The sequence below is a fragment of the Athene noctua genome, chromosome 18 (genome assembly GCF_965140245.1).
Source record: "Athene noctua chromosome 18, bAthNoc1.hap1.1, whole genome shotgun sequence".
Lineage (NCBI taxonomy): Eukaryota > Metazoa > Chordata > Aves > Strigiformes > Strigidae > Athene > Athene noctua.
The window spans coordinates 13,215,707-13,241,270 of NC_134054.1; the positions used below are offsets into that span (position 1 = coordinate 13,215,707).

A 25,564-nucleotide genomic window follows, 5' to 3' on the forward strand; every position below is an offset into this window, starting at 1 on the left:
CAAGGCAGCCTTTGTGCAGCTGGTAAATTATCTGCAATAAAACAGCACTTGTTTCGGAGAGCTTCAAGGAGAGGGGGAGGGAAAAAAAAAAAAAACAAACCACCAAAAAAAACCCAACACGAAAGAGAAGCCACCCCCACCAGAGAAGGAACCTCAGAGCTCTTCCTGGGGCTCAGCCGTGTTTTCCACGCTGTGCTGGGAATGCAGCCCGAGACCCTGCAGAGACCCCTCTGTGGTAACAGCATCTGCAACCTTTGCAAATGGGGACTTTTGGCCCAGCCGTGCCTGAGCTGAGGGACACTAAGCAGCCCCACGGAGATGGTCCTGGCTGTGTTAAATAATTGTGATGAAATACTCAGCATTCGGCTCTGGAAAGGGGCATTTCCCCTCCTGCCTCACAGCTTTGCTGCAGAGGGTGGCGTTTCCCGCTGGTACTTTCAGTTTTCTTAATTTGAGAAGAACTGAACAAATCATTAAAAGGGACCGGAAAGGTTGATGTCTGTAAGAAATGAATAAGAAAGCCCAGCCCCCGTCACACGGGGCTTGGGGAAGCTGGAGCTGGGGGTCCCGGACCCGCCGGAGGCTCCTGCTCCCTCCCGCAGCATCCCGCTGCCGAGGGAGATTGTGATGCTCCACCTTATCAGTTTGTTATCTCCGGGCACAGGGAGTGTCTAAGCCTGGAAATGGAGAGACAGAGTTTGGGGATTTTGCCTCTTTCCTCGGCTGCGAGGAAAGCCAAGGCAGCACCTCCTCTATTTCCTTCCGGAGCTCCGTGAGGTTTAGGCACCCCGTGCCAGTGGTTTGATGTGGAGGTGGCATCTCCGCTCACCTTTGCACAAAGCTGAAGGGAAAAAGATTTGCTCAAGTTAAACATAAAACCAACTTTGGGTTCACCAACCTCTTCTGAGCCTGGGGAAGCAGCAAGAGCAAGGACGGGGCTCAGAGGCAAGGAACCACCTCGGGGGGTTTGCAGCGAAGCTCCAGCTACAGAAATGAAGCCCCCATGGGAGGGCTGGGGGGTCTCTGAGCCCCATCCCTAAGCCCAGGCCCAGCCCAGCCCCTCGCTGACCGCAGCATCACATCAGGCTTCCCAGCCCGTGCTCCCAGTGCCACCGTGGCCAAGTCCCCAGCACCCCATGGAGCCAACGGCGGCTGGAGCTGCTGCCCCTGCGCCAGGGGAACCGGGCAGGAGGAAAACCCCCCCCAAACCTCTCTGTCTCCTTTCCACCCACCAGTGTTGCCTTTACACAGCAATTACCGAGGCCTTGGGGGCTTTCACACCCAGTCACCTGGGCCTCCTTGTTCTAAACAACTTAATTTGTTTAATGACTTGGGAGGCCCCGGGGGCCCCTTGTTGTCTGGATTTGTTGCCTGGTCTCCAAAGGGTTTTTCTCCTGTGGGGCGGGCAGCCACCACCCACAACTGGAGGGCACTGGAAAGCTTTTGTGAAACCTGCACCAAGACAAGTTTTAAGACATCTCGTCTGAATTCCCAGGGGTCTGTGACTTCTAGGGACATGCCAGTGACTCCAGATTCAGGGGAGAGGACCTGCAAGCCCCAAGCCAGGCGGTAGGGATGGAGACAGAGCAGCTCCGGGACAAAATAGGTCCTGGAAAGGGAAGGGGAAAACAAAGCACGCGGTGAGATGCTGCTTGGTGCTCTAAATCCAACCTCGTGCTTCGCTCTGCTGCCAGCCCGGATGGAAACACCAGGCTGGGAGACACAGGGATGCTCCAGCCCTCGCTGTCGCTTTAACCTTGGGAAAGAAAGGGGAATCCAAAGGGGTGGGAGTGCTGGTGCGGTTCGCCTGTCCTGCGCCGAGCTGGGGGAGCAGCGCTGGGGCTCGGGGCTGGCAGAGGGGGAGGTCCTGGCAGAAGTGGGGGTCCCTGGGGGAAGCCCAGGGCAGTGGGGAGTCCTGCACCCCGGCCGTTACCAGCACCTCCCTCCATTGTTTCCCAACCGGCGTTTTTCCCTATGACCTAATCATCCCTTGGCTCTCGCTGGTAATTTTATGGCAGGGAAATTATTTTGCAGTAAAAGGAAAGCAGATCCAGGCCATTCTCTTCCCTCCTGTTTTCATAGGGGGTTTGGAGCGGTGGTTTCGTTTTCTGCTTCAGGCACTGCAGAAGGATTGTACGAGGCGAGATGGGGAGCGAGTGTGTGTCGGGTCTGTAACGCTTTCTTGTTCCTGTAAGAACACGAGAAGGCAACTGGGCAAGAGAGATTGAAACAATTCCCCCATGCAAACCAGCTCTGGACACAAAAGCTTTTTAGTTATCATCAGCATTTTGTAAGATTATATTAAAATAAACCTTCAGGCTCAGATTCCTGCTCTCAAGAACCCCCTCGTAGGATTATAAGGAACAGAAACGTCGCCCAGAAATCTCAACCAAGGACATACTAAGAATATTTTCTCCCTATTCTTGCACAAACAACTGCCCTCCACACTGTAAAAGCCTCGAAACAAGAAAAGAGGTACTAAGATCGGAGCTGTGCAATATGCAGATCCCCCGGGGTGTAATTTTCCCTCTTGCCATGAGGAACAACTCTCCGGACTGAGGAATTTGCAGCGGAGCCATTCCTGGAGCGACGGCATTTCACCCTCGTGTCAACCTTTCCCACCTCACACAAGACATAAGAAACCACCTGGAGAACATCCCTCTGAGAGGGCAGAGAGGAACTTTTCCACAGTCACCACCCTTCTACCAGTCAGCTGAAAGGAAGTTTTTTTTAAGTAAAGCAACCAGGAGAAAAGCAACCAGGGGATCAGTCATGAGCTACAGACCCAGGAACCCAGCACAGACACGAGCACGTACGTTTGGAGGGCTGGCTGACCATGCAAGACTAAATACACATACTGAGAGCGTGCCAATATACACCTAAAAAGAGAGACTGGCATTAAATCTCCCTTAGAAACTCAACGACCCCGTCATATGTGCCCTAGGAAAAGGGCACCCAGAGCCATAATTTCTCGTCTTCCCTCCAGTCGCCCAGAACCAGACTTGTTCCCGAGGTTGGGGGGGTCCACACTGAGGATGAAACAAGGCAAGGTGGCACGGCCAGGGCCAGCACCACGGGCTTGGGGCACCCGAGCAAGCTCCGAGCAGGAAGAGGAGCCGAACGTTTGCTCCCGAGCTTGGAGCCGGGAGCCTGCGTGTGTGCGCATGAGAGAGAGCGTCTCAATTTTAATTGCAGCCTCATTGCCAAGTACAACAAAGTCCACGTACAAAGAATAGAAGTCATTTTGTCTTGAGGTTTGAATTGTTTCTTTCCTAAGGGGCGGGGAGGGAGGTGAAATCCATTCCTTCATAAGCAATGACTCAGGTGCTACGATCTACCCTGGGCGCGCATCTTGCAAGCCCGAGTAATGTTTTGTGCCGTGTTTTGTTTGACGGCATGGGCCCTAATAATGGGATTATTGTTCGGTTGCGTGCAAAGCCCTCGCTTGGGGTTTTTCTGTCCCCGCCCAGCCCTGCAAACCGCAGCCGCCTTCGCCTTCCCCAGCACCCCAGCGCGGGCCGGTGAGCGCCCGGCACCCGTGAGGGCCCACCCGCCCATTCCTGCTCCCTGACTCACGGCGCCGTGCGCGGGGTGACGTGACCCGTGTCACGGCGGCGTGGGGAGAGGAGTGATTTCCCTGCCCTGGTTGCACAACTGTAACCACGGCTCTTCACCGCGTTCTCCCTGGCCAGGAGCGAGCCGAGCCGGGCAGGGAGAAGGAGCTGCTGGGGAGGGAAGAGCAGCAGCTGAGCAGGCATCGTGCCATGGTGTCAACCTCTGCGCCCGCCACGTGCCGCCCTGGCACCCACCGGGAGCTGCCTGGCATCACGCGGAGGCAGGGAGTAAGGTGGGATTTGCCCCAAGCAGAGGGGACGATGGCCCTTTCTCCTTGCACGGGCAGCTCCGGGTTGGATGGGGCAGCCGCCTCGCCGAAGGGAGAAGCCCATCGCTTTGCATTACACACTCATAGCCCCGAATAATCCCCTCTCAAAGCCCTAATCCCCCGGCAAACACGGGTACGGTGCCGCGCAGCCGAGCTCTCAGCAGCTTCTCTGTCCACCACTTAGTCATAAGCACGACCCGAGGCTCATCCCAGGCAGCTCTTCGCTCCACAGAGGAGTTTCCCCGTGGGCTCCTCCACCCTCTTCTCACCAGCCATTAGCTGGGTACCGTGCCCACTGCAGGAAAGCGTCTCGGTGGTTCAGCCTCTGAAAGAAAAAAAAAAAAAAAAAGCACAAGAAAAAGCAGCAAAATACACCCGGTACCACATTGCTGGGCTTTTTTGTAGGGATTTTTCTTGGCGAGTCTCTCCAAGCACCAGCTCCGCACCCGACACACACGTGCTAGCACACGCAGCACCGAACCCCCGCCGGGCTTCGCCTGCTGCCAAATGCAGCCACCTCCGGGGCTGTGAGGCGTCGGGGGCTTTTCCAGTTCTCAGCTAAATGCTCGGGTCACCCTCCGTTATTAGCAGGGCTTGCAAAACCCCAAAACGTCCATAAAACCAGCAGCAAGCAGGCCACAAACTTAGGCTGGGGTTTGGGGTTATTTTTAAAGCCCACGATACGTGCGCTGTTTAGGAAAAGACCTTTCACTTCACCTTTTGAGGTTTGAGGCTTCTGGATGGAGGGGAGGCACAATTTCAGTTTTCCTGCAACCAACGCAAAAGGTTATTACCGCTTAAAGACAAACCCCAAAAATCCAGAGTTTTTCTATGCGCAAAACTACTGAGAAATTAATCCTAAACCAAGAAATTAGGAGAAATCACCAGCTTTGATGCTACGATTTGATATCACGCTTGGAAGGGGCTCAGAGGACATTTCAAACGGGTCCAGGCACGGCTGTGCCCCTCCGAAGGCTGAGTGCCCCCCAGCAAAAGGCTGGAAAGAGAGACCCCCCCCCTCCCTGTGCTGGGCTCACCCCGAGCGTACAGCTGCACTGCCTGGGACAGGGGGGGGACCCCACACCGTTGTCAGAGCCCCCCCCCGGGGGAGGCAAAGCCCTGGCTGCCCCCCGGCACGCACAGGCAAGGGTTTGGGGCTGAGAAGAGCCTGGTCTCCCCAAACCCCCAAACTGCCCTCTCCTTCCCCTCCAGCCCGGTGTCGGGGTGCGAGCCGGCCCCCCCCAGCCGAGGAGCAGAGCCCGTCTCCATTTTGCGGGGCTTGGCTGCGCGTTTCTATCTCCTTTGCTCCCAACTCCACCTTTTCATTGACAGCTGTTGTTTCCACGGGTAATTTCAGGCCTGGCCCCCAGCCAGCTTTTCAATCAGACCAAGGAACAGATATATAATTTCATTTCCCTCCAGGGTACAAACAGAAAAGGAGGATTTTCATCTGTGCTTTCTGCGTCGCCCTCCCCACTCGCTTCCTACAGGTCCGATGTACCTAATTATCTCGGCTGGCTACATCTAAGCAGCATTAAATGTTTTATGTGATATTATCTCGCAGCAAACTGATTACAAGGCTGCCTTTAAAAGTATAATGTGTTTTTTTGTACCGATTTACACCACAGACCAGAAATCAAGTGAGAAAATAGCATCAACAGCCTGCGAGAAATCCCAACCCGTGGACACCCTGGAGGTTTTTAAGTTTCACACAAAGGTTTTTGGCTGGAAACAGAGAGCTAAAAGCTTTACAAACAATTCTAGTGTGTCTGGGAAGGAGGTGAGGAGCAGTGGGAGATCACCCAGCCTTTCCACTGGTGGCACTGGGAAGGAGGCACTGGGCAGGTCCCTTCCCTGTCCCTCCTCAGGACAGGAAAGATTTTTAAAAGCAGGAAGGTTTTTTTTTAAACCAGCTCTCACCTGCTGCTTTTAAAAATAGGGCCCTGACACCCCCCTGCTTTCCCCACTGAGGGCCATAACCCTGAATTTCCCCCGTGCCCGGAGAGACACGGCTCATCCCCGCAGCCCCGCGGGTCCCGGCGAAGGTCGGGTCCCCCCTTCCCAGCCCCGTCCCCCAGGACTGTGGTGCTGCTCCCCCCAAAACCAGCATCCCCCCCAGGGCTCATCCCGGGGCTGCGGGATGTTCTCACACCCCTCCATGGGGCCGAGCCCCACCAGCGACGGCACCTACACGCGTGTGCGGGTGCAACACCCCCCGTGTGCGACGGCAGAACCTGCACCCCCAGGTGGGTGCAGGCAGAGCTGCTTTTTTCCCCCCGGGGATTTCTTGCGGTTGCTTTTTTCTGAGTCCTAAGGCATGACCCAACCCTGAGTCAGGCGTTGGGCCCGGGGACGAGCCGGTCGGCTGCAGTAAACCCAGTGAACACTAAAACACACTCACGAGATGCCTGGATGAGGAAAAACGGCCTTTCTTCGGCTATTTTTTCCCTTTTTTTCCTTCCCCAAAGAGGCTGCCTTCCTGGTTGAGAAGCTGGACCTTTGGCAAGCCAGGAACAATTAAGCTGGAGGAAACAAACAGCAGAAGGGAGGGAGGAGAAGCAAAGGCACGTCTTCACGGCATTAAAATAAATCATCACCAACTCGGAATTTCCCATTTATTGAAACCAATCACAGTTAAAAGGTCAAATCCATTGGCAACCAGTAGCCTTGTACCATCCAGCGTGACACACAAATGAAGTACAAATTAAATCCAACTAAATAAAAGAAAAAAAAAAATCAAACAAAACCGCATGGCTCTGGCTTAGTTTATTCCAGCCTGTTCCCTCTGGCTGCCCCTCCTGCAGGACTGAGTGGTGGCCCGTGACCCCCCGCTGGTAGCCCCACTCCCCAGGTTGCCGGCGGCAGCCAGGTGATCCAGTTATTCCCACTGAAGGGTCTAACGAACCCCTCGTTACTGAAGACAGAAGCATCCTTGGGGAAGAGGGAGGTGAGGTTTAGGTGAGGTTTACAGCATCCTTCCAGCTTCGGCGTTTCGCTCCTCGCTGCGGGCACGGGGAGGGACGGGCAGGGCTCGCTCCTCAGCCTAGAAAGGCCTAATCCTGCCTGCTCAGACTCAGCCGTTCAACAGGAGATGCTGGAAAAGCAGCGGGTGAAGGGGCAGGTACACGGTGAGTGTTTCTGGCTCTTCAGGTAGGATAATTAATTCACCCTGATGAATTATTTCATCCTGATGCTGCTCAGGAAGACGAGAGCTCCTGGCACATTCAGGTCCTGACTCAGCTCCGAGCTCTTCTGCGGGGTGAAGAGCACCCAGGGCCACGGCCGGGGGGAACCCGCGTTGGCTCTTCGGGGAGTTACAACCAGTGGAACCAGCAGCTGTAAACCAGCAATCGCTTGGCAAGGCCAGACCCAGCCCGCTGGCCACCAGTCAGGCAGCACATCAACCCCAATGTGGGTGACCACACCTTGCTTTTGCAAAGGGTACATGCTAGAAAACGTAAAAATTATTCTTTCCCCCCCCTTTTTTTTTTTTTTCAGAGAAAACCTCGGGGTATTGAACACAATGCACTGCATCAACGCACCACTTACGAGATAAACTCAGGAAAAAATGACATTTCTCTCTTACAGAGATCCCAAGAAAATCCATTTTTATTTGCCTGGACTATTTGCATCCATCAAAACTAATACCCTAAGACATTCCCAAGGACCAGCAGGATCCGCAAGACCTGCGACCCCACAAGGTGCTGTACATGTTACCTCAGCCCTAACGCCTTCCACCTGCCCTCCAAAAAAACTGTGGAAATTGAGACTCTATAAGGAGTTTACTCCATCCAAATGCCTTGGTACTTCACTACGGACCAGCTTAAACACGCGACAGTGAATTTCTAATCTTCTACAGAACAAAAAAGATCAAAACCCAGAGTGACCTGACTCAGAGAAACCAGCCCAGCACGGAAGGGAAAGGACAGGGTGACCTGCAGCCCAGCCAACGCGTCGTCCAACGACCCTCCCGAGAGGAAAAAAAAAAAAATTTGGTGGTGAAAGGAAACCAGGACCCGCGAGGAACCACCTGTATTTGTGCTTTGAAAACCATCGACATGACGTTGGAGGGAAGAAAGAGATATAAAATTATAGGAAATCAACACCAAACCAGATCCAAAAAAATATATATACAAAAAAAAAGTCCAGAGGGTAACGCGTGTCCAGTTCCAAACGCCGCCGCACAAGTGGCTCTGAAGTCTTCTCCCGGGGAGCGGCGCGCTGCCCTACCCGAGCCCAACGTCCAGGGACATCATCACCACAAATCCCAGTATGGAGGTCCAGGACGCCAGCTTCCCGTTGCCACTGCAGGGAGAAAAGGGGAGGGCGTGAGCTTTCCATCTGCCCCGGGGCAAGGGAAAGGATTTTCCGGGGTCCTCCGTGCTTCCCGCCGTGTCCGTCTGCCCGGTGGTCCCCGAGGGCTCTCACCTGGTCTGTGCCTCGGGGATGATATCGTCCATCACCACGTAGACCATCGCTCCGGCCGCGAAGCCCAAGGCGTAGGGGAGGAGAGGCTCTGCCACCACCACGGCGAAGGCACCGAACACGCCGGCTAAGGGCTCCACCATGCCGCTCAGCTGCCCGTACCTGCGAAAGACCGAGACTAAAAGCCACCGGGGACGTGGCCCGAGGGGTGGCGCAGACCCCCTCCCTCCCTCTGCACCTCCCCATCCCCACGGTCTTCCCTAAGGCCACCATGGCCAGGAGGAGGCCGGTCACCCAGACAAACCAGGCCAAGCTACCTGGATTATTTTAAACAGGCAAGGAAGGTGATTTAACGTAACCGAGAGGATTTTTTCAGGAAGGGAATTAAGGCACGATCCGATTCCTTCCCCTAAAAGCTCTGTGAGGTTTGGGGATCCAGCTCGTGGGCAGGGATGGGTCACAGAGGAAACACATCCAACCGGCATAGCTCAGTCCCAAAGAGGACATGAGCCCACAGCCTCAACCGGGATGAAATTGGGCTCTTCCCCCTTGTTTTCTTTCCCTCTAGGACTAGTTTAACTCTGCAGACCATGGGAACTCCCTTCCCGGCAGCAGCAACCCCAGTGCAAGTCCCAGCACTGGCTGTGCTTACTGAATTGGAGGTGGGTGGGAGGAAAAGAAAACAAAGCTTTGGCGAGAGCCGTTTCCAAGCCGCCCCCCTGCCCTCCCATCCATCACCCGGCCAAGCGCACGTGCACGGGCAGAAACGCGGCCCTGCGCTCGCAGGGTTCATGCCCTTGGCTTTTTCACCTCCGGGAAAAGAAAAAAAAAAAAATCGTGTTTGAAATCCAGCCCAGAGTGAAGCGAGAGAAAAAATGAAACAAAACAAACAAACAAAAAAACCCAACCTGTAAAAAAAAAAAAAAAACCAACCCAAACTTCTTTAGTGCGGGATCTGGGCGCTGGGCGGGCAGCTGAAGCAGGATGGGGTGACCCACCGGGATCATGCAGCTCCGTGACAGAGCAACACAAATGGATACAGGGAGGAAATCTATAGGCACCCGCTCGTGCAGAGCTGCTGGCAGAGGGCTCTGGCCTCCACGGGTGAAGAGGAGCTCAGCTTACCAGAACGCTTTCCACGTTGAAAATCCAGCACCACGCAAAGGCAGGCTGACGGCCAGGCCCTCCGGGAAATTCTGGATCCCAATCCCGATCGCTAAGTTCCTATCCACACAAAAAAAAAAAAGCGCACCAAAAAAATAAAACTAAAAAAATATATAAAGTGAAAAGCACAGCCTGGGGTCGGCTGCTGTGAGCTGGGAAAAAGAAAAAAGACATTATTTAAGATAGGCCTTTTGAATGGGAGCGCAGCTCGCCCTGGGGCGAGTCATGCTAATATTTAACATGAACACAGCAAACTTCATCTTCAAAGAGCTCAGCAGCGTTTCATCAGCTTCAGCACCAGCCCTGGGAGTGACAGAGAGCAGACGAGGGGAAGAGACCTCTGAGGAGGCCCCACGAAGCGTTTCTGTCCCGAGGTTTCCCGAGAGCTGCAGCATCCCTGGGCCCTGGAGTTTGGGGCAGCTCCAGGCTGGTGGGTCCCCCAAAAGGGTCGGGGTTCCCCCCTCCCCGGGGTGGCTTTGCCAAAAGGGCCCCAAGTGTTTCTCCATAACCACTGTCCTTAACCATCACCACTCCTGCACGAGCCGTACAGCTCGTCACAAGAGGAGTATATTTTAGCCCCAGGATTTTGCTTCCTTTCTCTCTTTTTCCCCCTCTGTCCTACGGAAAAGCAGCACTTGGATTTCCAGAGCAAAAACCAGCTGGAGGGGAGAGCTGCTCTGTCCCTCCGTGAAATGGCACAGGAGGAGGGAGGCCACTGTGAGGACCATTTCCCCAGGCACAAGAGATAAAAAGCCTGGTAAAGGGGGTTAGGCAGGAGCCACGGTGAACTTGAACCGCTCCCAGTAAAGCCCCATGTCCCCAGCGGCGGCCAACACGGCCCCTGGAGCTGACACCTGAAGGACAGACAGGAGAGGTTTCAAGGGACGTCTGAGGGCAGAGGATTAGGCGAGGTTTCTCCTTGCTTGCCCCTTCCCCTCCCACACTTGGCCCCAACAGACCTTTCAGCACCCACCTTCGGAGCACCCTGTGCCCGCCCAAGGCAGTGACCCCACGGTGGGACCATCACATCACCCGGAGCTTGTCCAAAGGGAAACTGCTCCTCGAACAGCCAGGGAACAGGGATTTGCCGTGGGAGGGTCCCTCAGACCCCAGCCCCGTGCAGCAGCACCTCACCCCAGCACTCCCACCCACCCCAGCACCCATCCTCAGCCAGGATCTGCTCCAGCCTTGGGAACGGTCCTTCCCCTCTGCTCCAGGGTCCCTCCCAGCTCAGCAGGGAGATTTTTGTTGGGATTTTTGGTTTGGATTTTTGGTGAAAACCAGGAAATTGGGATATGGACTTTTCTCCTTCACTCAAGGGCATCGCAAGCACCAAACCAAACAGGGCTCATTTTTTATGGGGCTGAGCAGCTCCACGAGAGCGAACCGTGTCTCGTTCCACAGTTGGAGCATTTCTCCCATCATGGTTTTGCTGGTCTGGACTGGTGGAGCTGGCCATGGCCCGATCCTGAGGGGACACAGAGAGAGTGACCATCCCCGGGGGGGGCTCGAAGCCCCAACAGTGAGGTGCTGGGCTGCGACCTGCCCCAGCCCACGGCTCCGAGCAGGACCCCAGCACTGCTCTGCAAGGTCAGTTATTCCTTTGCCAGCAGCTGAAAGTTCCCTTTGCTGCTTTAAACACTTGTTTCCTATTAGTAAAATAAGACTGGTGAGAAAAATCTCTCTGGGTTGTTTAAACTTCTACCAGGGTTTACAGAAGAGGGGAGGGGAAGGGGGAGAGGCTGTGGGTTTCCCTAACCAGGACAGGCTATTACAATCAAAAACATTATTCAAGGGAAAGAGAGAGAGAACGGAGGGGGAAAAAACATCCCTTTTAGAAAACACTGGAGCCGCTGTCTGTGCGCTGGGTTTTTTTTTTCTCCTTCCCTCGCCTTCGCACAAAGCAGCTATTACTGGCCCCGACCACAACAAATTAATGGGGTGGGAGAGGGAGGTGTGAATGGAGGGATCTGTACAGGAAGGGTGGTGAGCCCCCCCGTCACCCCCAGTCCCGCCGGCAGGAGGGAACCCCGCGCTGACCCCTCGCCCTGCAGCAGCCCTGGGGGAGAGCAAGCCCCGAGGGGCAGGAGGAAGGGGAATTCAACCCAGGAAGGATCCAAGAGGAGAAGCCCAGACGGGTGGGTTTGCCCCTGCTCTCCTCCTCCTCTCTCCTCCACGCGCTCCCCCAGAAAAACCCATCAGGGCTCCCCAAAAGCAAGAACGGGCCCTGGTCCTACAGCTTGGGCCACCTCCCCAGCAGTGCTGGTTGCCCAGTGGGTCTGGCACATGCTGGGGATGGGGCTGCAGCCAGCTCGGCGAGTGCCACAAGCAACGGGCTACAGCGAGAGATGTGCCATGTGCCACGGCACGCGCGCACCACGGCGAGCAATGGTGGGTCACGGCGTCCTCAACACCGACAGGGACCCGCTGGGGCCAGGCCACCCACTTCTCCCAGCTCTTGGCGGGGAGGCAGCCACGCATGGCCCCTCCCAGATCAAGATTTTAACCTGTTTTCCCAAAAAAGGTGGGGGTCGGCCTCACACTGCGTGGGGCAGGCGTCGGGCGCGGGCATGCAAAGCGTGCGGCGTGGCAAGAGACCACCAGAGCCCTGCGCCTGGCCGCAGGTGTCCCTGCACGTGGGGCTCCTTGCTCCTGCCTTGAGACATCTGCAGGGCAGAAAGGACCTTCTGGGCTCAGCGACAGGCTGAGAAGGTCCCCATGTCATCTCCTGGCCTCCGGTCCCCCCATGTACCCACACTGTGCCTGCTCGCCCAGACCACGCTCCCGCATCCCTAGGACCAGTCGTTCCTTCAACATTTCCTCCCACTGCAGTTCTGCCTGAACATTTCTCGGACTTTGGGGTCTTTTGAGTCTTTCCAAGGGACTCTAATCCCATCAGGATGAGGACAACTCTGTGACAACGTGGAGGCCAGAACACATAAGCCTTGCTCTTTGCTCTGCCTGGGTTCACTGCACGAAGGGTACGTCCACTCGCCGCTCAGGGACCAGCTCAGCATCTCCGGAGACATCCGGGTGCTAAAGCGAAGAAGATTGACCTCCAATGCCTCAGCTGTGAAATAAAACCATCCCAGGGGACATTCCTCTCCCCCTTGGCCGCCGAGCCGCGCACACCTCACACCTTCTCCGTAGCTCCCGTGTCGAGCTGACGGCAACACGGTTGGTGAGAAAGCAACTGAATCAAAGCTGCATTGTGTATGGGGAAAACAAAGGCGTCCTTATTACGGAAATAGGTGGGGATTCTTGGAAGGCTTCCCCCGACTGCAAAGAAACACGTTGTAAAACAGATGCACAAAGACAGACTGGAGCAGCCTGGCCCAGGGGAGACAAACCTCTGAGTGCCCCCGGCGAGCTGCGGGACACGGAGGAGATGGTGGTGGGGAGATGAGCCAGTGCAGCCAGAGGGACAGTCATCAGGACGAAATGTTTAGAGACGTTCTCTCTAAGTGTCTCAAGAGAGGAAAGTGGGGAATAACTGATAGAGAGGTGTTAGAAGCAGCTTCCATCTGGTCTGACGGGCCACCCGTGTCCAGCTAGAAGACATTCGGCAGATGAGGAGGACAACCTGTGGCTCATCCCCAACCTACACGTCTAAAGAAAGAGCAGCCCAGGGGAAACCACATAGGACTCCACCCAGGGATGCGTGTGCGCTGTCACCAGCTCTGTCACTGGCACCTTGGCCCACGTGGGAATGTCACTTGAGTGTCTCCTCCATTTGGGCACAACGGGCTCAGGTGTCCTTGGAAGGTTCGAGGATCAAGGAGCCAACATGTGTTGGACACGTTACCTTTCCCAGCTCTCTGCCTCAGCTTCCCCGTTTGTAAGATGGTGGCGGTGACAGCGATGTCCTCCATAACCTCCTCCATCTGGGAACAGAAACGCCACTCGGACACGTGCTGTCTACACGTGAGCTCTGCAGAGAGACAGTGCTGCTGGGATGGGTCTGCCCTTGCGTTGGCTGATCCTCTTCTGCAGCAGAGCCCAGTGCTGCAGTTTTAAGGAAGAAAAGGTAAAACCATGGCATGCTGGTGGAACTCCACCGTGGACCAGCTCCTCGTGGCGAGAGAGAAAGACTCCGTGTCCCCCGGGAACATACCGGGGCTGGACCTCCTACCCCCAGCTCGCCTGCCAACTGCTATGGCACCACGCTGGGAGACTCCAAGTTCACTTTCAAAAAAAAGTTGGCATCTCTGCATATTTGCAAGGTCAAGGCACAGAAAGCCTTCTATAAGCCTAAACCCTTGTTTTCAAGGGCCTATTCTTTTACAAACTGATTATGAAAGCAGGCTACATATTCTTAACAAGCCCCTTTTCACTACGGCTTTCAATTCCCTCCAGTGTATAATGTGCATGTGTATTCTTGCATGGCAGGCCCTTACATACTGTTTTGATTGTTATCGTCTTGCCATGAAAGGGCCGATTGTTTTGGGTTCCCAAGATTACATCATGGCTCCCACTCGGGCCGCCCGTCGAGGTGTTTGATCCGGGCTCGCAGGTGGGAAGGAGCTCTGCGGCGAGCGCGGGGCCCTCGGCGTTTCCCCATACCTGCCCTACCTGTTAAACACAGCTGCCAGCACGCTCTGCCCCGGCGTCACCGGAGACTCTCACGCGAGGAGACGGCCGGGGAGCTGCTGGGGGGAGCAGGGTGGGAGCCGTCTCCTCCGCCAGCCCCGGCACCCACCGGACCACGCGCCCACCCTGAGCCCCATCCACGGGCACACGGGGCTCTGGTGAGTCTATTGCTTTAGGTGCTCTGTGTTTTAATGGGTAAATCTGAAAAAGCAGGTGGGAGGATGGTACTCGTGCAGATTTGCCCTTTGATAATGCAGGATCTTTCATGTCAAACACTCAAAACCATTTTAAAAAAAAAAAAAGTGGATACAAACCTACCGTGCCTCCTCCTGAGTGCAGCCACCAGCCCCATTACCCACAGGGACACAGAAATGTATGGAACAACATGGGAACCCATGCTGGGCAGGGGATGCAGGCTGTACCCCCATATCAGGGACAGGATGAAGGGTGTACCCCCATCCTGGGCAGGGGATGCAGGCTGTACCCCCATCCTGGGCAGGGGATGCAGCACGCACTGCCCATCACACGATGCCTTGAGCCAGAGAGACCTCAGCTCTCCTCCCCTCCGACAAAGAAATGACCAGGCTGGGAGCCACTGCACAATTTTCAGGTTACATGGACACAGGGACAGATTGGAAGTTACGTGTGAATGAAATCCGACAAAAATAGGCACCCTGTTCTCATTTGGAAGCCGACAGCAGAACCTCCACCCAAACTGTGCCACAAGCAAGGTGCTTTCCAAATGGCACCAAAGACAACCGGAGCATCTGGAAGGAAAAAGGGAGGAGGAGAAGCGGCAGGGAAGAATTTGTGGCACAAACCAGGGAAAGAGCTGCAGACACAGGGAGGCAGGAACGGGCTGGATGGTCGCGGAGACGCTCATCTCCAGTGAGAACCACAAAAGCAGACAAATGAAAGGGGCACGGGTTTGAGGGTTACATAGCCTGGGCACCAGCTGCTCCACCAGACTGCTCGCAGGAATAGAGAATCTCAGAACCCCAGAATCATCTGGGCTGGAAAAGCCCCTGAAGCTCCTCCAGCCCAGCCATGAGCCTCCCCCTGACCCTTCCCAACTCCCCCAGATCCCTCAGCGCTGGCTCAGCCCGACTCTTCAACCCCCCCAGGGATCCCGGGGACTCCCCCCTGCCCTGGGCAGCCCATTCCAACGCCCAACAGCCCCTTCTGCACAGAAATCCTTCCTCAGAGCCAGCCTGACCCTGCCCTGGGCAGCTTGAGGCCATTCCCTCGGGGCCTGGCGCTGGGGCCTTGGCTCCAGAGACTCATCCCCCCTCTCTGCCCCCTCCTGGCAGGGAGTTGCAGAGGGCCAGGAGGTCTCCCCTCAGCCTCCTCTGCTCCAGACTGAACCCCCCCAGTTCCCCCAGCCGCTCCCCAGCAGACCTGTGCTCCAGACCCTGCCCCAGCTCCGTTGCCCTTCTCTGGCCACGCTCGAGTCATTCAATGGCCTTTGTGGGGTGAGGGGCCCAAAACTGAACCCCCTCCCCGAGGGGCGGCCTCCCCAGTGCCGAGCCCAGGGCTCAGATCCCTTCCCTGTCCCTGCTGGCCACACTCGCCATACGAGGTGCCCTCAGGCCCAGCCCTGCCCTCGGCACCCACATTTCCAGGTCACGCTCGTGAGCGAGCAGCTTTTTAGACACAGCTTGACAGTCTTCCTAAGTGCCAGATGCTTTGGGCTAAAACCAGATGCCACGATGTCACGTTTACAGCCCCAGATCTGCTCCCTGCCCAGCCTCCTCCCTTCCTGCCTCCACACCCCGGCTCAGCACACTCGCTTTTGTGCTCATGTCAGGTCTCTGCTAGAGCCATGCACAGACACATCCCAAGGGAAACAACACCTGCCGCCCCAGCACTCGGCCCTTTCAGAGCTGCTCCTCAGCAGCCCCTTCCAGACCTTTTCCTACCCCTTCCCTCCCTCTCCCCACTCACTCGCTCGGGCTCTCAGCAGCGTGCCGCCCGGTCTGTGTCACATCTGCTCTCCTGGCCCTCTGCCAGCCTTAAATATGCACCGCTCTGGATCCACACGCAGTAAACGTTTACAATTTTAGGAAATTTTACCTTTAATTTATCCCAAAGGCACGTAAGCTAAGTTCAAAGTCATAAAACCTGCTCTACACTCTGACTGCAGCAACCAGTACGTGAACTTTAGCTGAAGAGCAAGAAACCCTCCAGCTTTCCCGACAGAAATCCCCAGCGGTGCCAGGCCAGCCTGGGACAGGGCTGCCACCCACCTCCCCTCCCCGGCGAACCTCAGCTCAGGCAGGGCTTGGCCTGGCAGGACAGGGTAGCCCCCGTGCCACTGGCCATCCTCACGCTGCGCCCCAAGGCGATGGGGATGGGGACAGGTCTGTGCACAAAGCATCCAAACGCATCCACGTGCCTGAGCTGCTTCCATCTTCAGGTTACATCACTCAGCTAAAACACGCAGGGCTTTTTTTTTTTTTGCTTTCCTTTCCCAACCTGCTCTGTGTCCTGCCCATGGTGTCTCAGACTCACACGAGCACTCAGGCTCTTTCCCACCTCCCCTCCCCAATCCCACTTCAACCGACAGCAAACACAAAGCTCAGCTCCTGCCGCATCTCGTGGTCCTGCGCTCCCCGGGGAGGACTGACCCTCCAAACCCTCCCCGAGCAAGTCATTATCATTACAGCTTAATTAGCTGTAATGGGACTGGCACACAAAGGTGGGCAAGCCCTCGGAAGCAGCTGGCTACGGGTGCAGGAACATCCCATGAGATACAGGGTGTGAGCGAGGGTCATGGCTCCAGGTACCAGGTGCTGCCAGCCTGGGCTCGGATGCCCCATGAGACATCTCCTCCCCATCTCAGCGAAGCTGGGGGGGGCTCAGCCAAAAGGACACGAGTCCAGACACCCCCACGAGACCAGCCATGCCCCAATGCCAGCGCCTGCTGGCAAGAGCAAGTTCAAAGCCTCAACAGCAGCCGGGGCGGGCGATAAGCGATAGGAACTGCGGCCGGCCGGCGGTCCCTGCCGGATCGCACGGAGGGGTCCCGTTGTCTAGGGACTATTTATTCCTCTGAGGTTCTAAAATCTTTATTCTTATCTGCCCGGTTATTTATGTAACTGTTTGATTTATGAGTCAGACTCACGTACAGGGTAAAAGTTCACATCTCCCCCGATCTGGGAAGCACAAAGACACGTTTCATGAGCTCCGCACGCTCCTGCTCTCATCTCTCTTTCGCCACGTTTTGACCTCGGCCGCGCAGCAGGAAAAGCTCGGGGAGCCCCGGCGCTTTCTCCCGCTGCCAGGTAAGAGTGTGAACGCGACCTGCGAGCGCAGGATCCAACCAGTGTCACCCAACCTCGCCCAGCTCTGGCTCCCCCGGGCTGGTATCTGCAAAACGAGCAGGAGACATGACCAAACCCTGGAGTCACTCCCTGCAAAACCCCCTTTGCAGGAGACACAAGCCGGGAGCCATCGCCCTTGTCCTGCTGCTTCCTCCTCGCAGCACGTAAAGAAAAGCAAGAGCCATCGCCTAGACAAATTTCTGTTTGCACAGTTATGGTCTACCTAGCTGGAAAATTAACAGATATTTGTAAATGGATGAAGACATCACTTCCCCTTCTCAGCATCGCCTCCCCGTCATATTTACTGGGGTTAAATTCCTGCCCGAAGAGAGGGAACAGCACAAGACCCAAATATTCCCAGGCAGCCAGCGGGTGGTCCCCAGCTCTGCCCAGTCTTGGGGGGAGTTGGGGACCCAGCCCGAGGTGGGACGATGCTCTGGCTGCAGACGGGTGGGTGAGTGCTGGGAGAGGCTCAGCCCCCGTGACAAGCACCCGCCCCTGCCTCAGTTTCCCCGTTTCTACAACAAGGACAGGAAGGCAGCACTGAAAAGCAGCAGGCAGAGCTGCAGGACCCCGCTGCTGCTGTTACTCACAACATCTTTCCTTTTTCAGAAGCGCATTCAGAGAAAAGCTTGGCATCGTTAGAGGCCACCCCGAGCCCCGCAGCCACCCGGCTCCAAGGCACCCTGTAAATCCCACCAAACCGTTACAAGCAGAATGCCAACGACCATAAAAAGAGTCTGTGGGGAAAGTGAGAGCTCACACCTCATCAGAGCCAGCTCCCAAAGGTGGTGGCTTGGACAGAAATTGCTCCAGTTTTGAGCAGAAACCAAGAACATCCTTCGCCAGCAGCCACTGAGGAGCCACAGGCAGCACCTTCCAGCTCCAACCAAGAGGTTTTGGTCAAGACCCTACAAGCCAGAAGCATCTATTTTTAAATACCTTAAGAAGACCCTCATGTGAGACCTCGTTAACTCTATTTTAAACAGCGTCAGGCTGCAGATAATTTAAATTTTTACATATTCATACAGGCACACCCATAAATAAAGTGGGATTTAACGATGTGGCTGCATTGATCTCGGGTAGGGCTAGAGCTGGAGGGAGATACAGAACCTTATAAAGGTTATTAAAATATTTTTTCAAAAATTAAACACACACAGAAGCTGGGTGGTCTAAAAGCAGGGCTAGGATTATGGCCCACCTATAAAAATTCCCAATAATAGCTGCCAATTAATGTTTATAGCTTCGTGCAAAAACACCAACGCTCTCCTTTTTGTATGAATCTTCCAATTGCAAGCACGTTTCGCATAGAAAATTATTTTACACGCCATGGAAATCTCAGCGCAAATAACATGCTGGGGTGGAGGAATGGTTTAGAGGGGGATTTTTTAGGTTTTTGGGGTTTTTTTTTTTGCCTTGTTCTCCAGATCCAGGCAGCCACCGGCACACACAGCTCCCATTGCTCGCAGGAAACAAAAGCCTCCAGCAAGGCAAGGGAAGAAGGATGAGTGTAGTTAATAAAGACACTGTTCTTCCTCCCTGCTCGGGGGTGAAAAGAACCTGAAGGGAATCGAAGCCCAGCTATATGTATAGATAAATATGTATTTATTTTACTCATCCTCTCCCAGGTGCCTGCAGTAACATGGTGATGGAGCTCAGCATCCCTCTCGTTGCCAGCCCGCCGCCGGGCGAGCAGAGCTCACTGCTGTGGCAGGGTTTTATCGAGGGGCTCAAAAACGATTCCCGGGCGTCCACATTTGCATCCCGATGGGGATCATTAGCTAAAAGCAAAATTAAAAGTACTGAAATGGTTTCTCCTCTTCCATCTCCTGCAGCATCGCTGTTAAAAGACGCCGGGGGAGAGCATGAAAGCACCAGAGCGGCTCCTTTATGCAGCCTGAAAACCTGGAACTAAACAATTTACTAACAGCTGTAGCTATAAAAGGCCCTATTATTGCATCGTGTACAGTAACAATGTCTTCATTCAAATTGCTTCCCCTCCTCAGAGGGTTTATTTTTAAACCAGGCTGCTAAAGAGAGGGAACAGGCCACTGGGGCTGCAAAGATGAACCTGGTGTTCAAAGTGAGCTTTGTTTGGCATTATCTTGGTAAGATAAACAGGGATAATGGTTTTTTCTTTCTCTGCTTTTTTTCTTTGCCCTCTTCCTTTTATTTTAAGGTGAACAGGAACTGGATGGGTGCACTTTGCAGATCAAAGCTGGGCAGGAGGGTCCTGGAGAACATGTGATTGCCAGGTTTTGGCTTTTGGGGCTGGGGAGGGAGCGGTGCCCGACACGTCACCCCGCGGGAGCAGGGACCAGGTTCAAGGGCGGGTGCTTGTGCAGCCTGGTCCCAGCTCCCCTCCTCTGCAGCACCCACATCACCACCCGTCCTCCGGTCAGAGCATCACGCCCAGCCCAGGCTGCCACGGAGAGCCAGCCCCAGGGCCCCTCCGCGGTCCTCCCTGGCTCGGGGCAGCCTCCCCAGCCTCTCTCCTGGGGTGATGCAGACACCCAAGGTGGTTGTACTGAAAACCAGGGGTGCCTCACCCCCACACAGAGGGTGCAGGGTGAGTCGTGGCCCTGGGGACATGTTACAACGCATTCAGCAGCTGCGGCCCGTGGGTTCCTGCAAACACAGGGCTGAAGCCTTCTCCTCTCCCACCCAGCTTGGCCAGAAACCATTCAGTCGGCCAACAGCACGCTGGGGGAACAGCTTGGGGAGCTCCCCGTGAGCTCTCTCTCAGGGAGGTGAGAAGCTGCTCTGGCATCCCCTGTCCTTCAGGTTGTAACTGCAGACGCAGTGGCCACCGCAGAAAGAGAAGAAAGGGACCATTACACAGACTTTCCACGGAGCCAGATGTTGTTTGGGAGGCCAGCTGTCTCTCGTAAGTATTACAAATCAACCAAAACCCCTCCTCGGTCTAGACACTTGAGTAAAGGATAAGAAGAAGGAGAGAGAAGAGGAGGGGAGACTATTTATACAAACGGTGATGTAAACGTGAACAGCCAGCGAGGGATTCGCAGCCAGCGGCCCCGCTCCCAGCCAGGCTTTGGAGACCTCCCCGCTGACTTGGGAGGTCTCCTCCTCCAACCCGGGGCAATAAATAAAAGCTGCAGCACCCACCCAGCCCCAGAAACTGGAGGCCAGCAGAGGCTGGGCTGCCACAGGCTTTCAACCTACCCGTCTTGGGCAAGGGACAGGCAAGTGAAGAAGAAAGAGCGTTGCCACTAAACCTGCCGGCACCAACGTGGCGAAGGAGCCTCCGACATGCAGACACAAGCCACAGAGCCCGAGGGATTCTGCTCGGCCTGGCTCCACCACGGGCTGCTCTGCTTCGGGCAGGTTTCCCCTGTTGAGCCACTGACTTCGAGCACCTCGAATTTTGGTTTCTGAATTTCAGGAAAGCACAAAGCACGCGTTTGCTCTAGCAGCCCTCCACCTCCTGAGCTTGGCTGCTTTTGGGAGATGCTCCCCATCTCCCTCACCCCCTGCTCAGCATCTCTACGGCTCACAGCCCCACTCCACAATTCCCTCCTCGGCATCTCCAGCAGCATCACCCACCGAGAGCAACCTCAGACAGTCGGGAAGAGCAGCTGCCCTGAACACAGCTGTGGGATGGAAAACCACCCTCGGCCAGCCAAGCGCCTGTTACAAGACTCAAAGAGCAAAAAAAAAAAAAATCATCTAAAAAGCATCTTCCCCGTGCTGGTGCATGAGGATGGGGGGATTGGACCCACCTCGCCCCCCCCAGCCTGGCAGGAGGCAGCCCCAGCGCCGCGAGGCCAAGATAAACCATTCAAGGTGCAGTTTGCTGCCAAGAACGACCGAGGAGCCGCTCTCCCCGCTGGAGACCAGCCCGGCGGCAGCTGCCGATCCAGGACGGGTTCCCTTTGCTGGGGGGCTCGGCTCAGCTCCCCCGTGTCTGCTCAAGGGTGGGACACAAGCACCTTCCCAGCACCCGGGGCACCCGAAGCGCTGCAGGCAGGCGAGGGACCTTGCTGGAGCCCAGAGACCTGGTTGACATTGGGGAAGTGTCTCCTGCACAAATCACAAATTTAAATTCACCCTGAACCCAGTCTCCAGCAACCCAGACTGTTGTGATCAAACCGAGCTACCACGTTTTGGGAGGACCAGGAAAACGTTTGTGCTCTGGCCCTGATTCAAAGATGGAAAACAAGCTCCTGCTCCCTGCCCGCATCTCTCCCCATCAGGGACTGAGCAGCAAAGCGCCGTAAGACCCCGGATTTAACTCCCCAGCACTGCACCAGAACGGGAAGCAGGTGGGTCTGCAGGACGACAGACTATCCAGGCACTGCAGGATTGGTGAGGAAAACATCTGGGAGCTTTGAAGGCAGCTCAACAAAACCACTGAAGCCACACAGCTTTCCCACCACATTTTTTTTGCCCATCCCACAGACCCGGCCATGCAAGGAGCCATCGGTGCTCCGGGAGAGGCTGGACGTGCTGCTGTGTTTGGTGACATGCTGATGTCATTATTCACACAGTAATAATTTTTCTTGGATACAGGATGAAGCCAAGACATTGTGGCCAGTCTGGCTTGTGTCTGTCGGTGGTGTAAGTTTGTTTGTGGAGGACAGGGAGCGAGGAGGGAGGCTGCACTGCGCCGTGGGCCATGGCCAGCCTCTGTTTAGCCTCGTACCGGGGGTGGCTTCGTGAGATCTCACCTACATCACAAACCAAGTGTGTCAAAGCCGTCCTGCAGCATCTGCCAAGGCTTCAAACAGGAACCGGGGAACAACATCCAAGATGACTGGGATGCTGGGAAAGGCCTCGGGAGGGAAAAGCGCAGGCAGAGGCGCTGCCTGATCCAGCACAGCCCTGCAGGCATCTCCAGAGGTGGGGGCGAAGCGGCTCAAGCCACCTCACCTTGCTTCTCAGGCACCCGCTTCCTTTTCTTAGTGACCTAGCTCTTTTCTGATGGGCAAAGAGAGACCTAGAAGGCTTTGGCAGGAGGAGCACACGTGCATCAGCTCTGCTGCTGCAGGGGGTGAGCGCGGGGTGTCTGTCCCCTTGGTGCCGAGCCAGAGCCCCAGCTCTCCTGGCCAGGGATGGAGGAGAGCGCTTTGCCAACATCCACGCAGCCTCATCCAGCACCGAGACCTCTTCTTCTGCCTAAATCGTGCATTTCTTCTCTTAAAGCCAATCTGCACATCTGCACACGGGGCCTGGGACATCTGCATCCAAGACTTCTGATGGGAAGCTGCTGTCGCCACTGGCTGGAGCCTCCTCTCCATCTCCTCAGGCACCGCTGTGGAGTTTTGTTAGCCACGGTGAGAAACACAACAGCCAAGGAGCCGCAGTTTTGGTTTGTGGCTCACCAAACCCTTCCAGCCCACCTTCTTCTCCAGAGCACCAGCCTTGGTGAAAACCCACGCCCGCCGTTCACAAAAGAAAGGCCCTCGAGAAACCTACCCTGCTCCTTAACTCTCACTTAGTCATAAACATCTACCTTCGGGAGAGGCTAATTAAAAGGTGCTTAATAAGCATCTTCCAACAGTTTTGTTTTGTACCCTGCGGCAGCACCCGGGCAGGAGCAGCATTTGTCAGGGATCGCAAGGAAATGTGGAAATCCCCGTGCAGCCTCACCTCCCTCCCATCAACAGGTGGGTTTTTTCCATCAGGTGTTTCTGTGCACGGCCTTGATCTGATAAAGAGGTCAGGATTCGACCCCACATTTTGATCCTACACGAGCAGCCTCTTTATTAGCTCCACTGTGGATCTATTCATAAGCAAGAGACGGAGATCGCATGTGTGCAAACGAGAGAAAAACCCAGTGTGTCTTCTGCTGTCTCTCAGACCACAATGATTTCCATTCACTCAAAGAAAACACAGTATAAAATTTTTGCCTGGTTTCAATCTCCGTACATTAATCAAGCCTTTTTTTTTTTTTTTTTTTTTTCCAGCCTGAGACACACAGCGTGGGAGGCACAGGCTGTCCCATGAAATAATATTTTCCAAGCCATAGTCAAAGTCTGCCTGTCAACTCGAAGCCTCTTTTCTGTCTGTTTTACCAAAGCTGGACAGGAAACAATCTGTGGGCACAACAGATCAAAACAAGGCCAGCATTCCCAGCAAAAGGGCTGATGAATGGGAACCATTGTGCTGCGGTGGAGGAAACATCACCATCATCATTGGGGGAAAAAAAAAAAAAAATTATATCTGTTTACATCACTTCCACACTCACCCCCGCTCTCCAGCTGCCCCAAGGAGGAGCTTTCCTTCAGAGATAGCCAGGGCAGGTGGGACGCTGGTGGGAGCTCTGGTGCCACGATGTGATGGTCCATCAGCACAAAAAGCACTTTGCAAGCCGAGGTGTGCTGGGGAAGGGCGAGCCCGGGTTAAACATTACACTCACAAAACCGTGCCCTTTCCCCCCTTCCTTGCGCCCGCGGCGAGCTGGGCTCAGACCCTGGACAAAATGTCACCTGCGGTTTGCAGAAAAGGATGCGACAAACTCTTGGGTGGGATTTGGGGGTGGCTGAAGGGCAGAAAAATCTGTCCCTGCCCCGAGGAGTTTGGGGTTTAGGTGAGGAAGGCTCGCCAGGTGCAGGTCCACCTCGCCCAGGAGGGTCCCGGCGCCAGCACTGCTGTGCCTGGGATAAGGGGGTGCTGAGGGGGTGCTGAGGGGGTGACCCCCCAGCGAGGAGACGCCTCTGCTCCCCGCCTGAGTGCCGAGGGGTCCCCCTGGCTCCTGCTCACCCCCAAAAACTCCCACAGCTGCTCAAGGGGATCCATGTGAGCCCCAAGAACCGCTCCCCAGGCACGCAGGGAGAGCTGCCATCATCGCCGGGAACAGAGGCCCCAACACCAGGAGCAACAGCCGACACCCCCGGGCCCCCCACCCCTAAACCTACTCGGCTTCATCCCGAGACAGAGGTTTGCCAAGAATTTGCCTACACCATTTTTAACCTCTCTAAATTATTTGCACCCGCCGTAGCCTAGGAGGACCCGGTGCCCAGACCACCCAGGGCTTAACAAAACATTTCACTTCATTTTTCAAACTTCCAGTCCTTTATATATTTCATCTGCTCAGTCATTTACTGCATTTAACCTGATATCGGTTTCACTTAGCTGAACGTTCTCTCGCATCTGGAAGAGCAGCCCTCTGCCAGGCGTTCTGCCAACAAAAAAAGCCACATTTGGGAGTCCCGCTAGCTCCAGAGCTTGTCCTACAGCCCTGCAAACCCATGAATCAGCCCCAAATGTGCCGAGAACAGGCTGGTAGGAACATGGATGTTACCACCTAGTGTCAGACGGGAGAGGAGCAGCAACCGGGGATGGGGACAGCTCGGCCACGGCTCCTGCTCTGCCGGAATCACTGGGGTGGGACGGCGAGCCCGGAGCCTGCAGTCATCCCGGGTATCTCTGCTTTCCTGGCCACCAGCCAGGACACGAGCTTTCCATCCCAGTAACAGCAGTGGATGTAAAAATAAAAATGCACGATGCCCTTTTGGAGAGAAGAGCAGTAAAATCCTATCCACGCTTTATTTTGGTTTTTCAGTTCGAGTCAGACTTGCAGATATTTCTTGCCTGCAACCAGCCAAGTTATTCCCTGCAGCAGTCACAGAATCCCAGAAATATTCAGGTCGGAAAAGCCCCTCGGGATCATCGAGTCCAACCCTCAGCCCAACTCTACAAAGTTCTCCCCTACCCCACATCCCCCACAGCTCATCCCAACGGCCCTGAAACCCCCCCAGGGATGGGGACTCCCCCCTCCCTGGGCAGCCCGTTCCCTGGCGGACATCAGGTCCGCACTGTCCCAATTCATCTCCTATTTTTGATGGAAGAAATCGAGAAGCAGCCCTGCCCCGTCCCTGCCAGCAGCACGGGGAAGGTGCCCGGAGCACAGACATGAGCCAGCAACAAAAATGCAGAACGTAACAGATACACGAGGACGGGGCACCAGGCTCGGCTGTTCAAACCATCTCACAGGGAGGTATTTAGTGGAACGAGCACAGCAAACGCGTGGCAGAGGAGATGAGCTCTGTACAGACAAGGCAGGACTTGCTGTCACCTCAGCACGGTGCCACGAAGCCCGAGAGGCTGCGGGCAGAGCCCACACGTGGGCAGGAGCTCCGGCCCCGGCCTGGGGACAGCCTGCAGCACCGGCTGAAATTAAAATTAAACGATCCCTCTGCCAAACGTAGACCTCACC

The 25,564-nt window shown here is 55.4% G+C and overlaps 1 protein-coding gene across 3 annotated transcripts in view; it reads right to left on the minus strand.

Moving 5' to 3' along the window:
- Positions 1–25,564, minus strand: part of SLC39A11 (solute carrier family 39 member 11) — a 434,680-nt gene that overhangs the window by 331,668 nt on the left and 77,448 nt on the right. For 2 of the 3 annotated variants that reach the window (XM_074921803.1, XM_074921804.1), the window contains exons 8-10: positions 9,434–9,532; positions 8,312–8,470; positions 6,480–8,188 (exon numbers count right to left, since the gene is read on the minus strand). In XM_074921803.1, the coding sequence (XP_074777904.1) occupies positions 8,110–8,188; positions 8,312–8,470; positions 9,434–9,532 (337 nt within the window). In that variant the 3' untranslated portion in view covers positions 6,480–8,109. Of the gene's footprint in view, positions 1–6,479; positions 8,189–8,311; positions 8,471–9,433; positions 9,533–25,564 lie in introns of those variants that run through there. The other variant, XR_012634741.1, reaches the window with a different exon arrangement.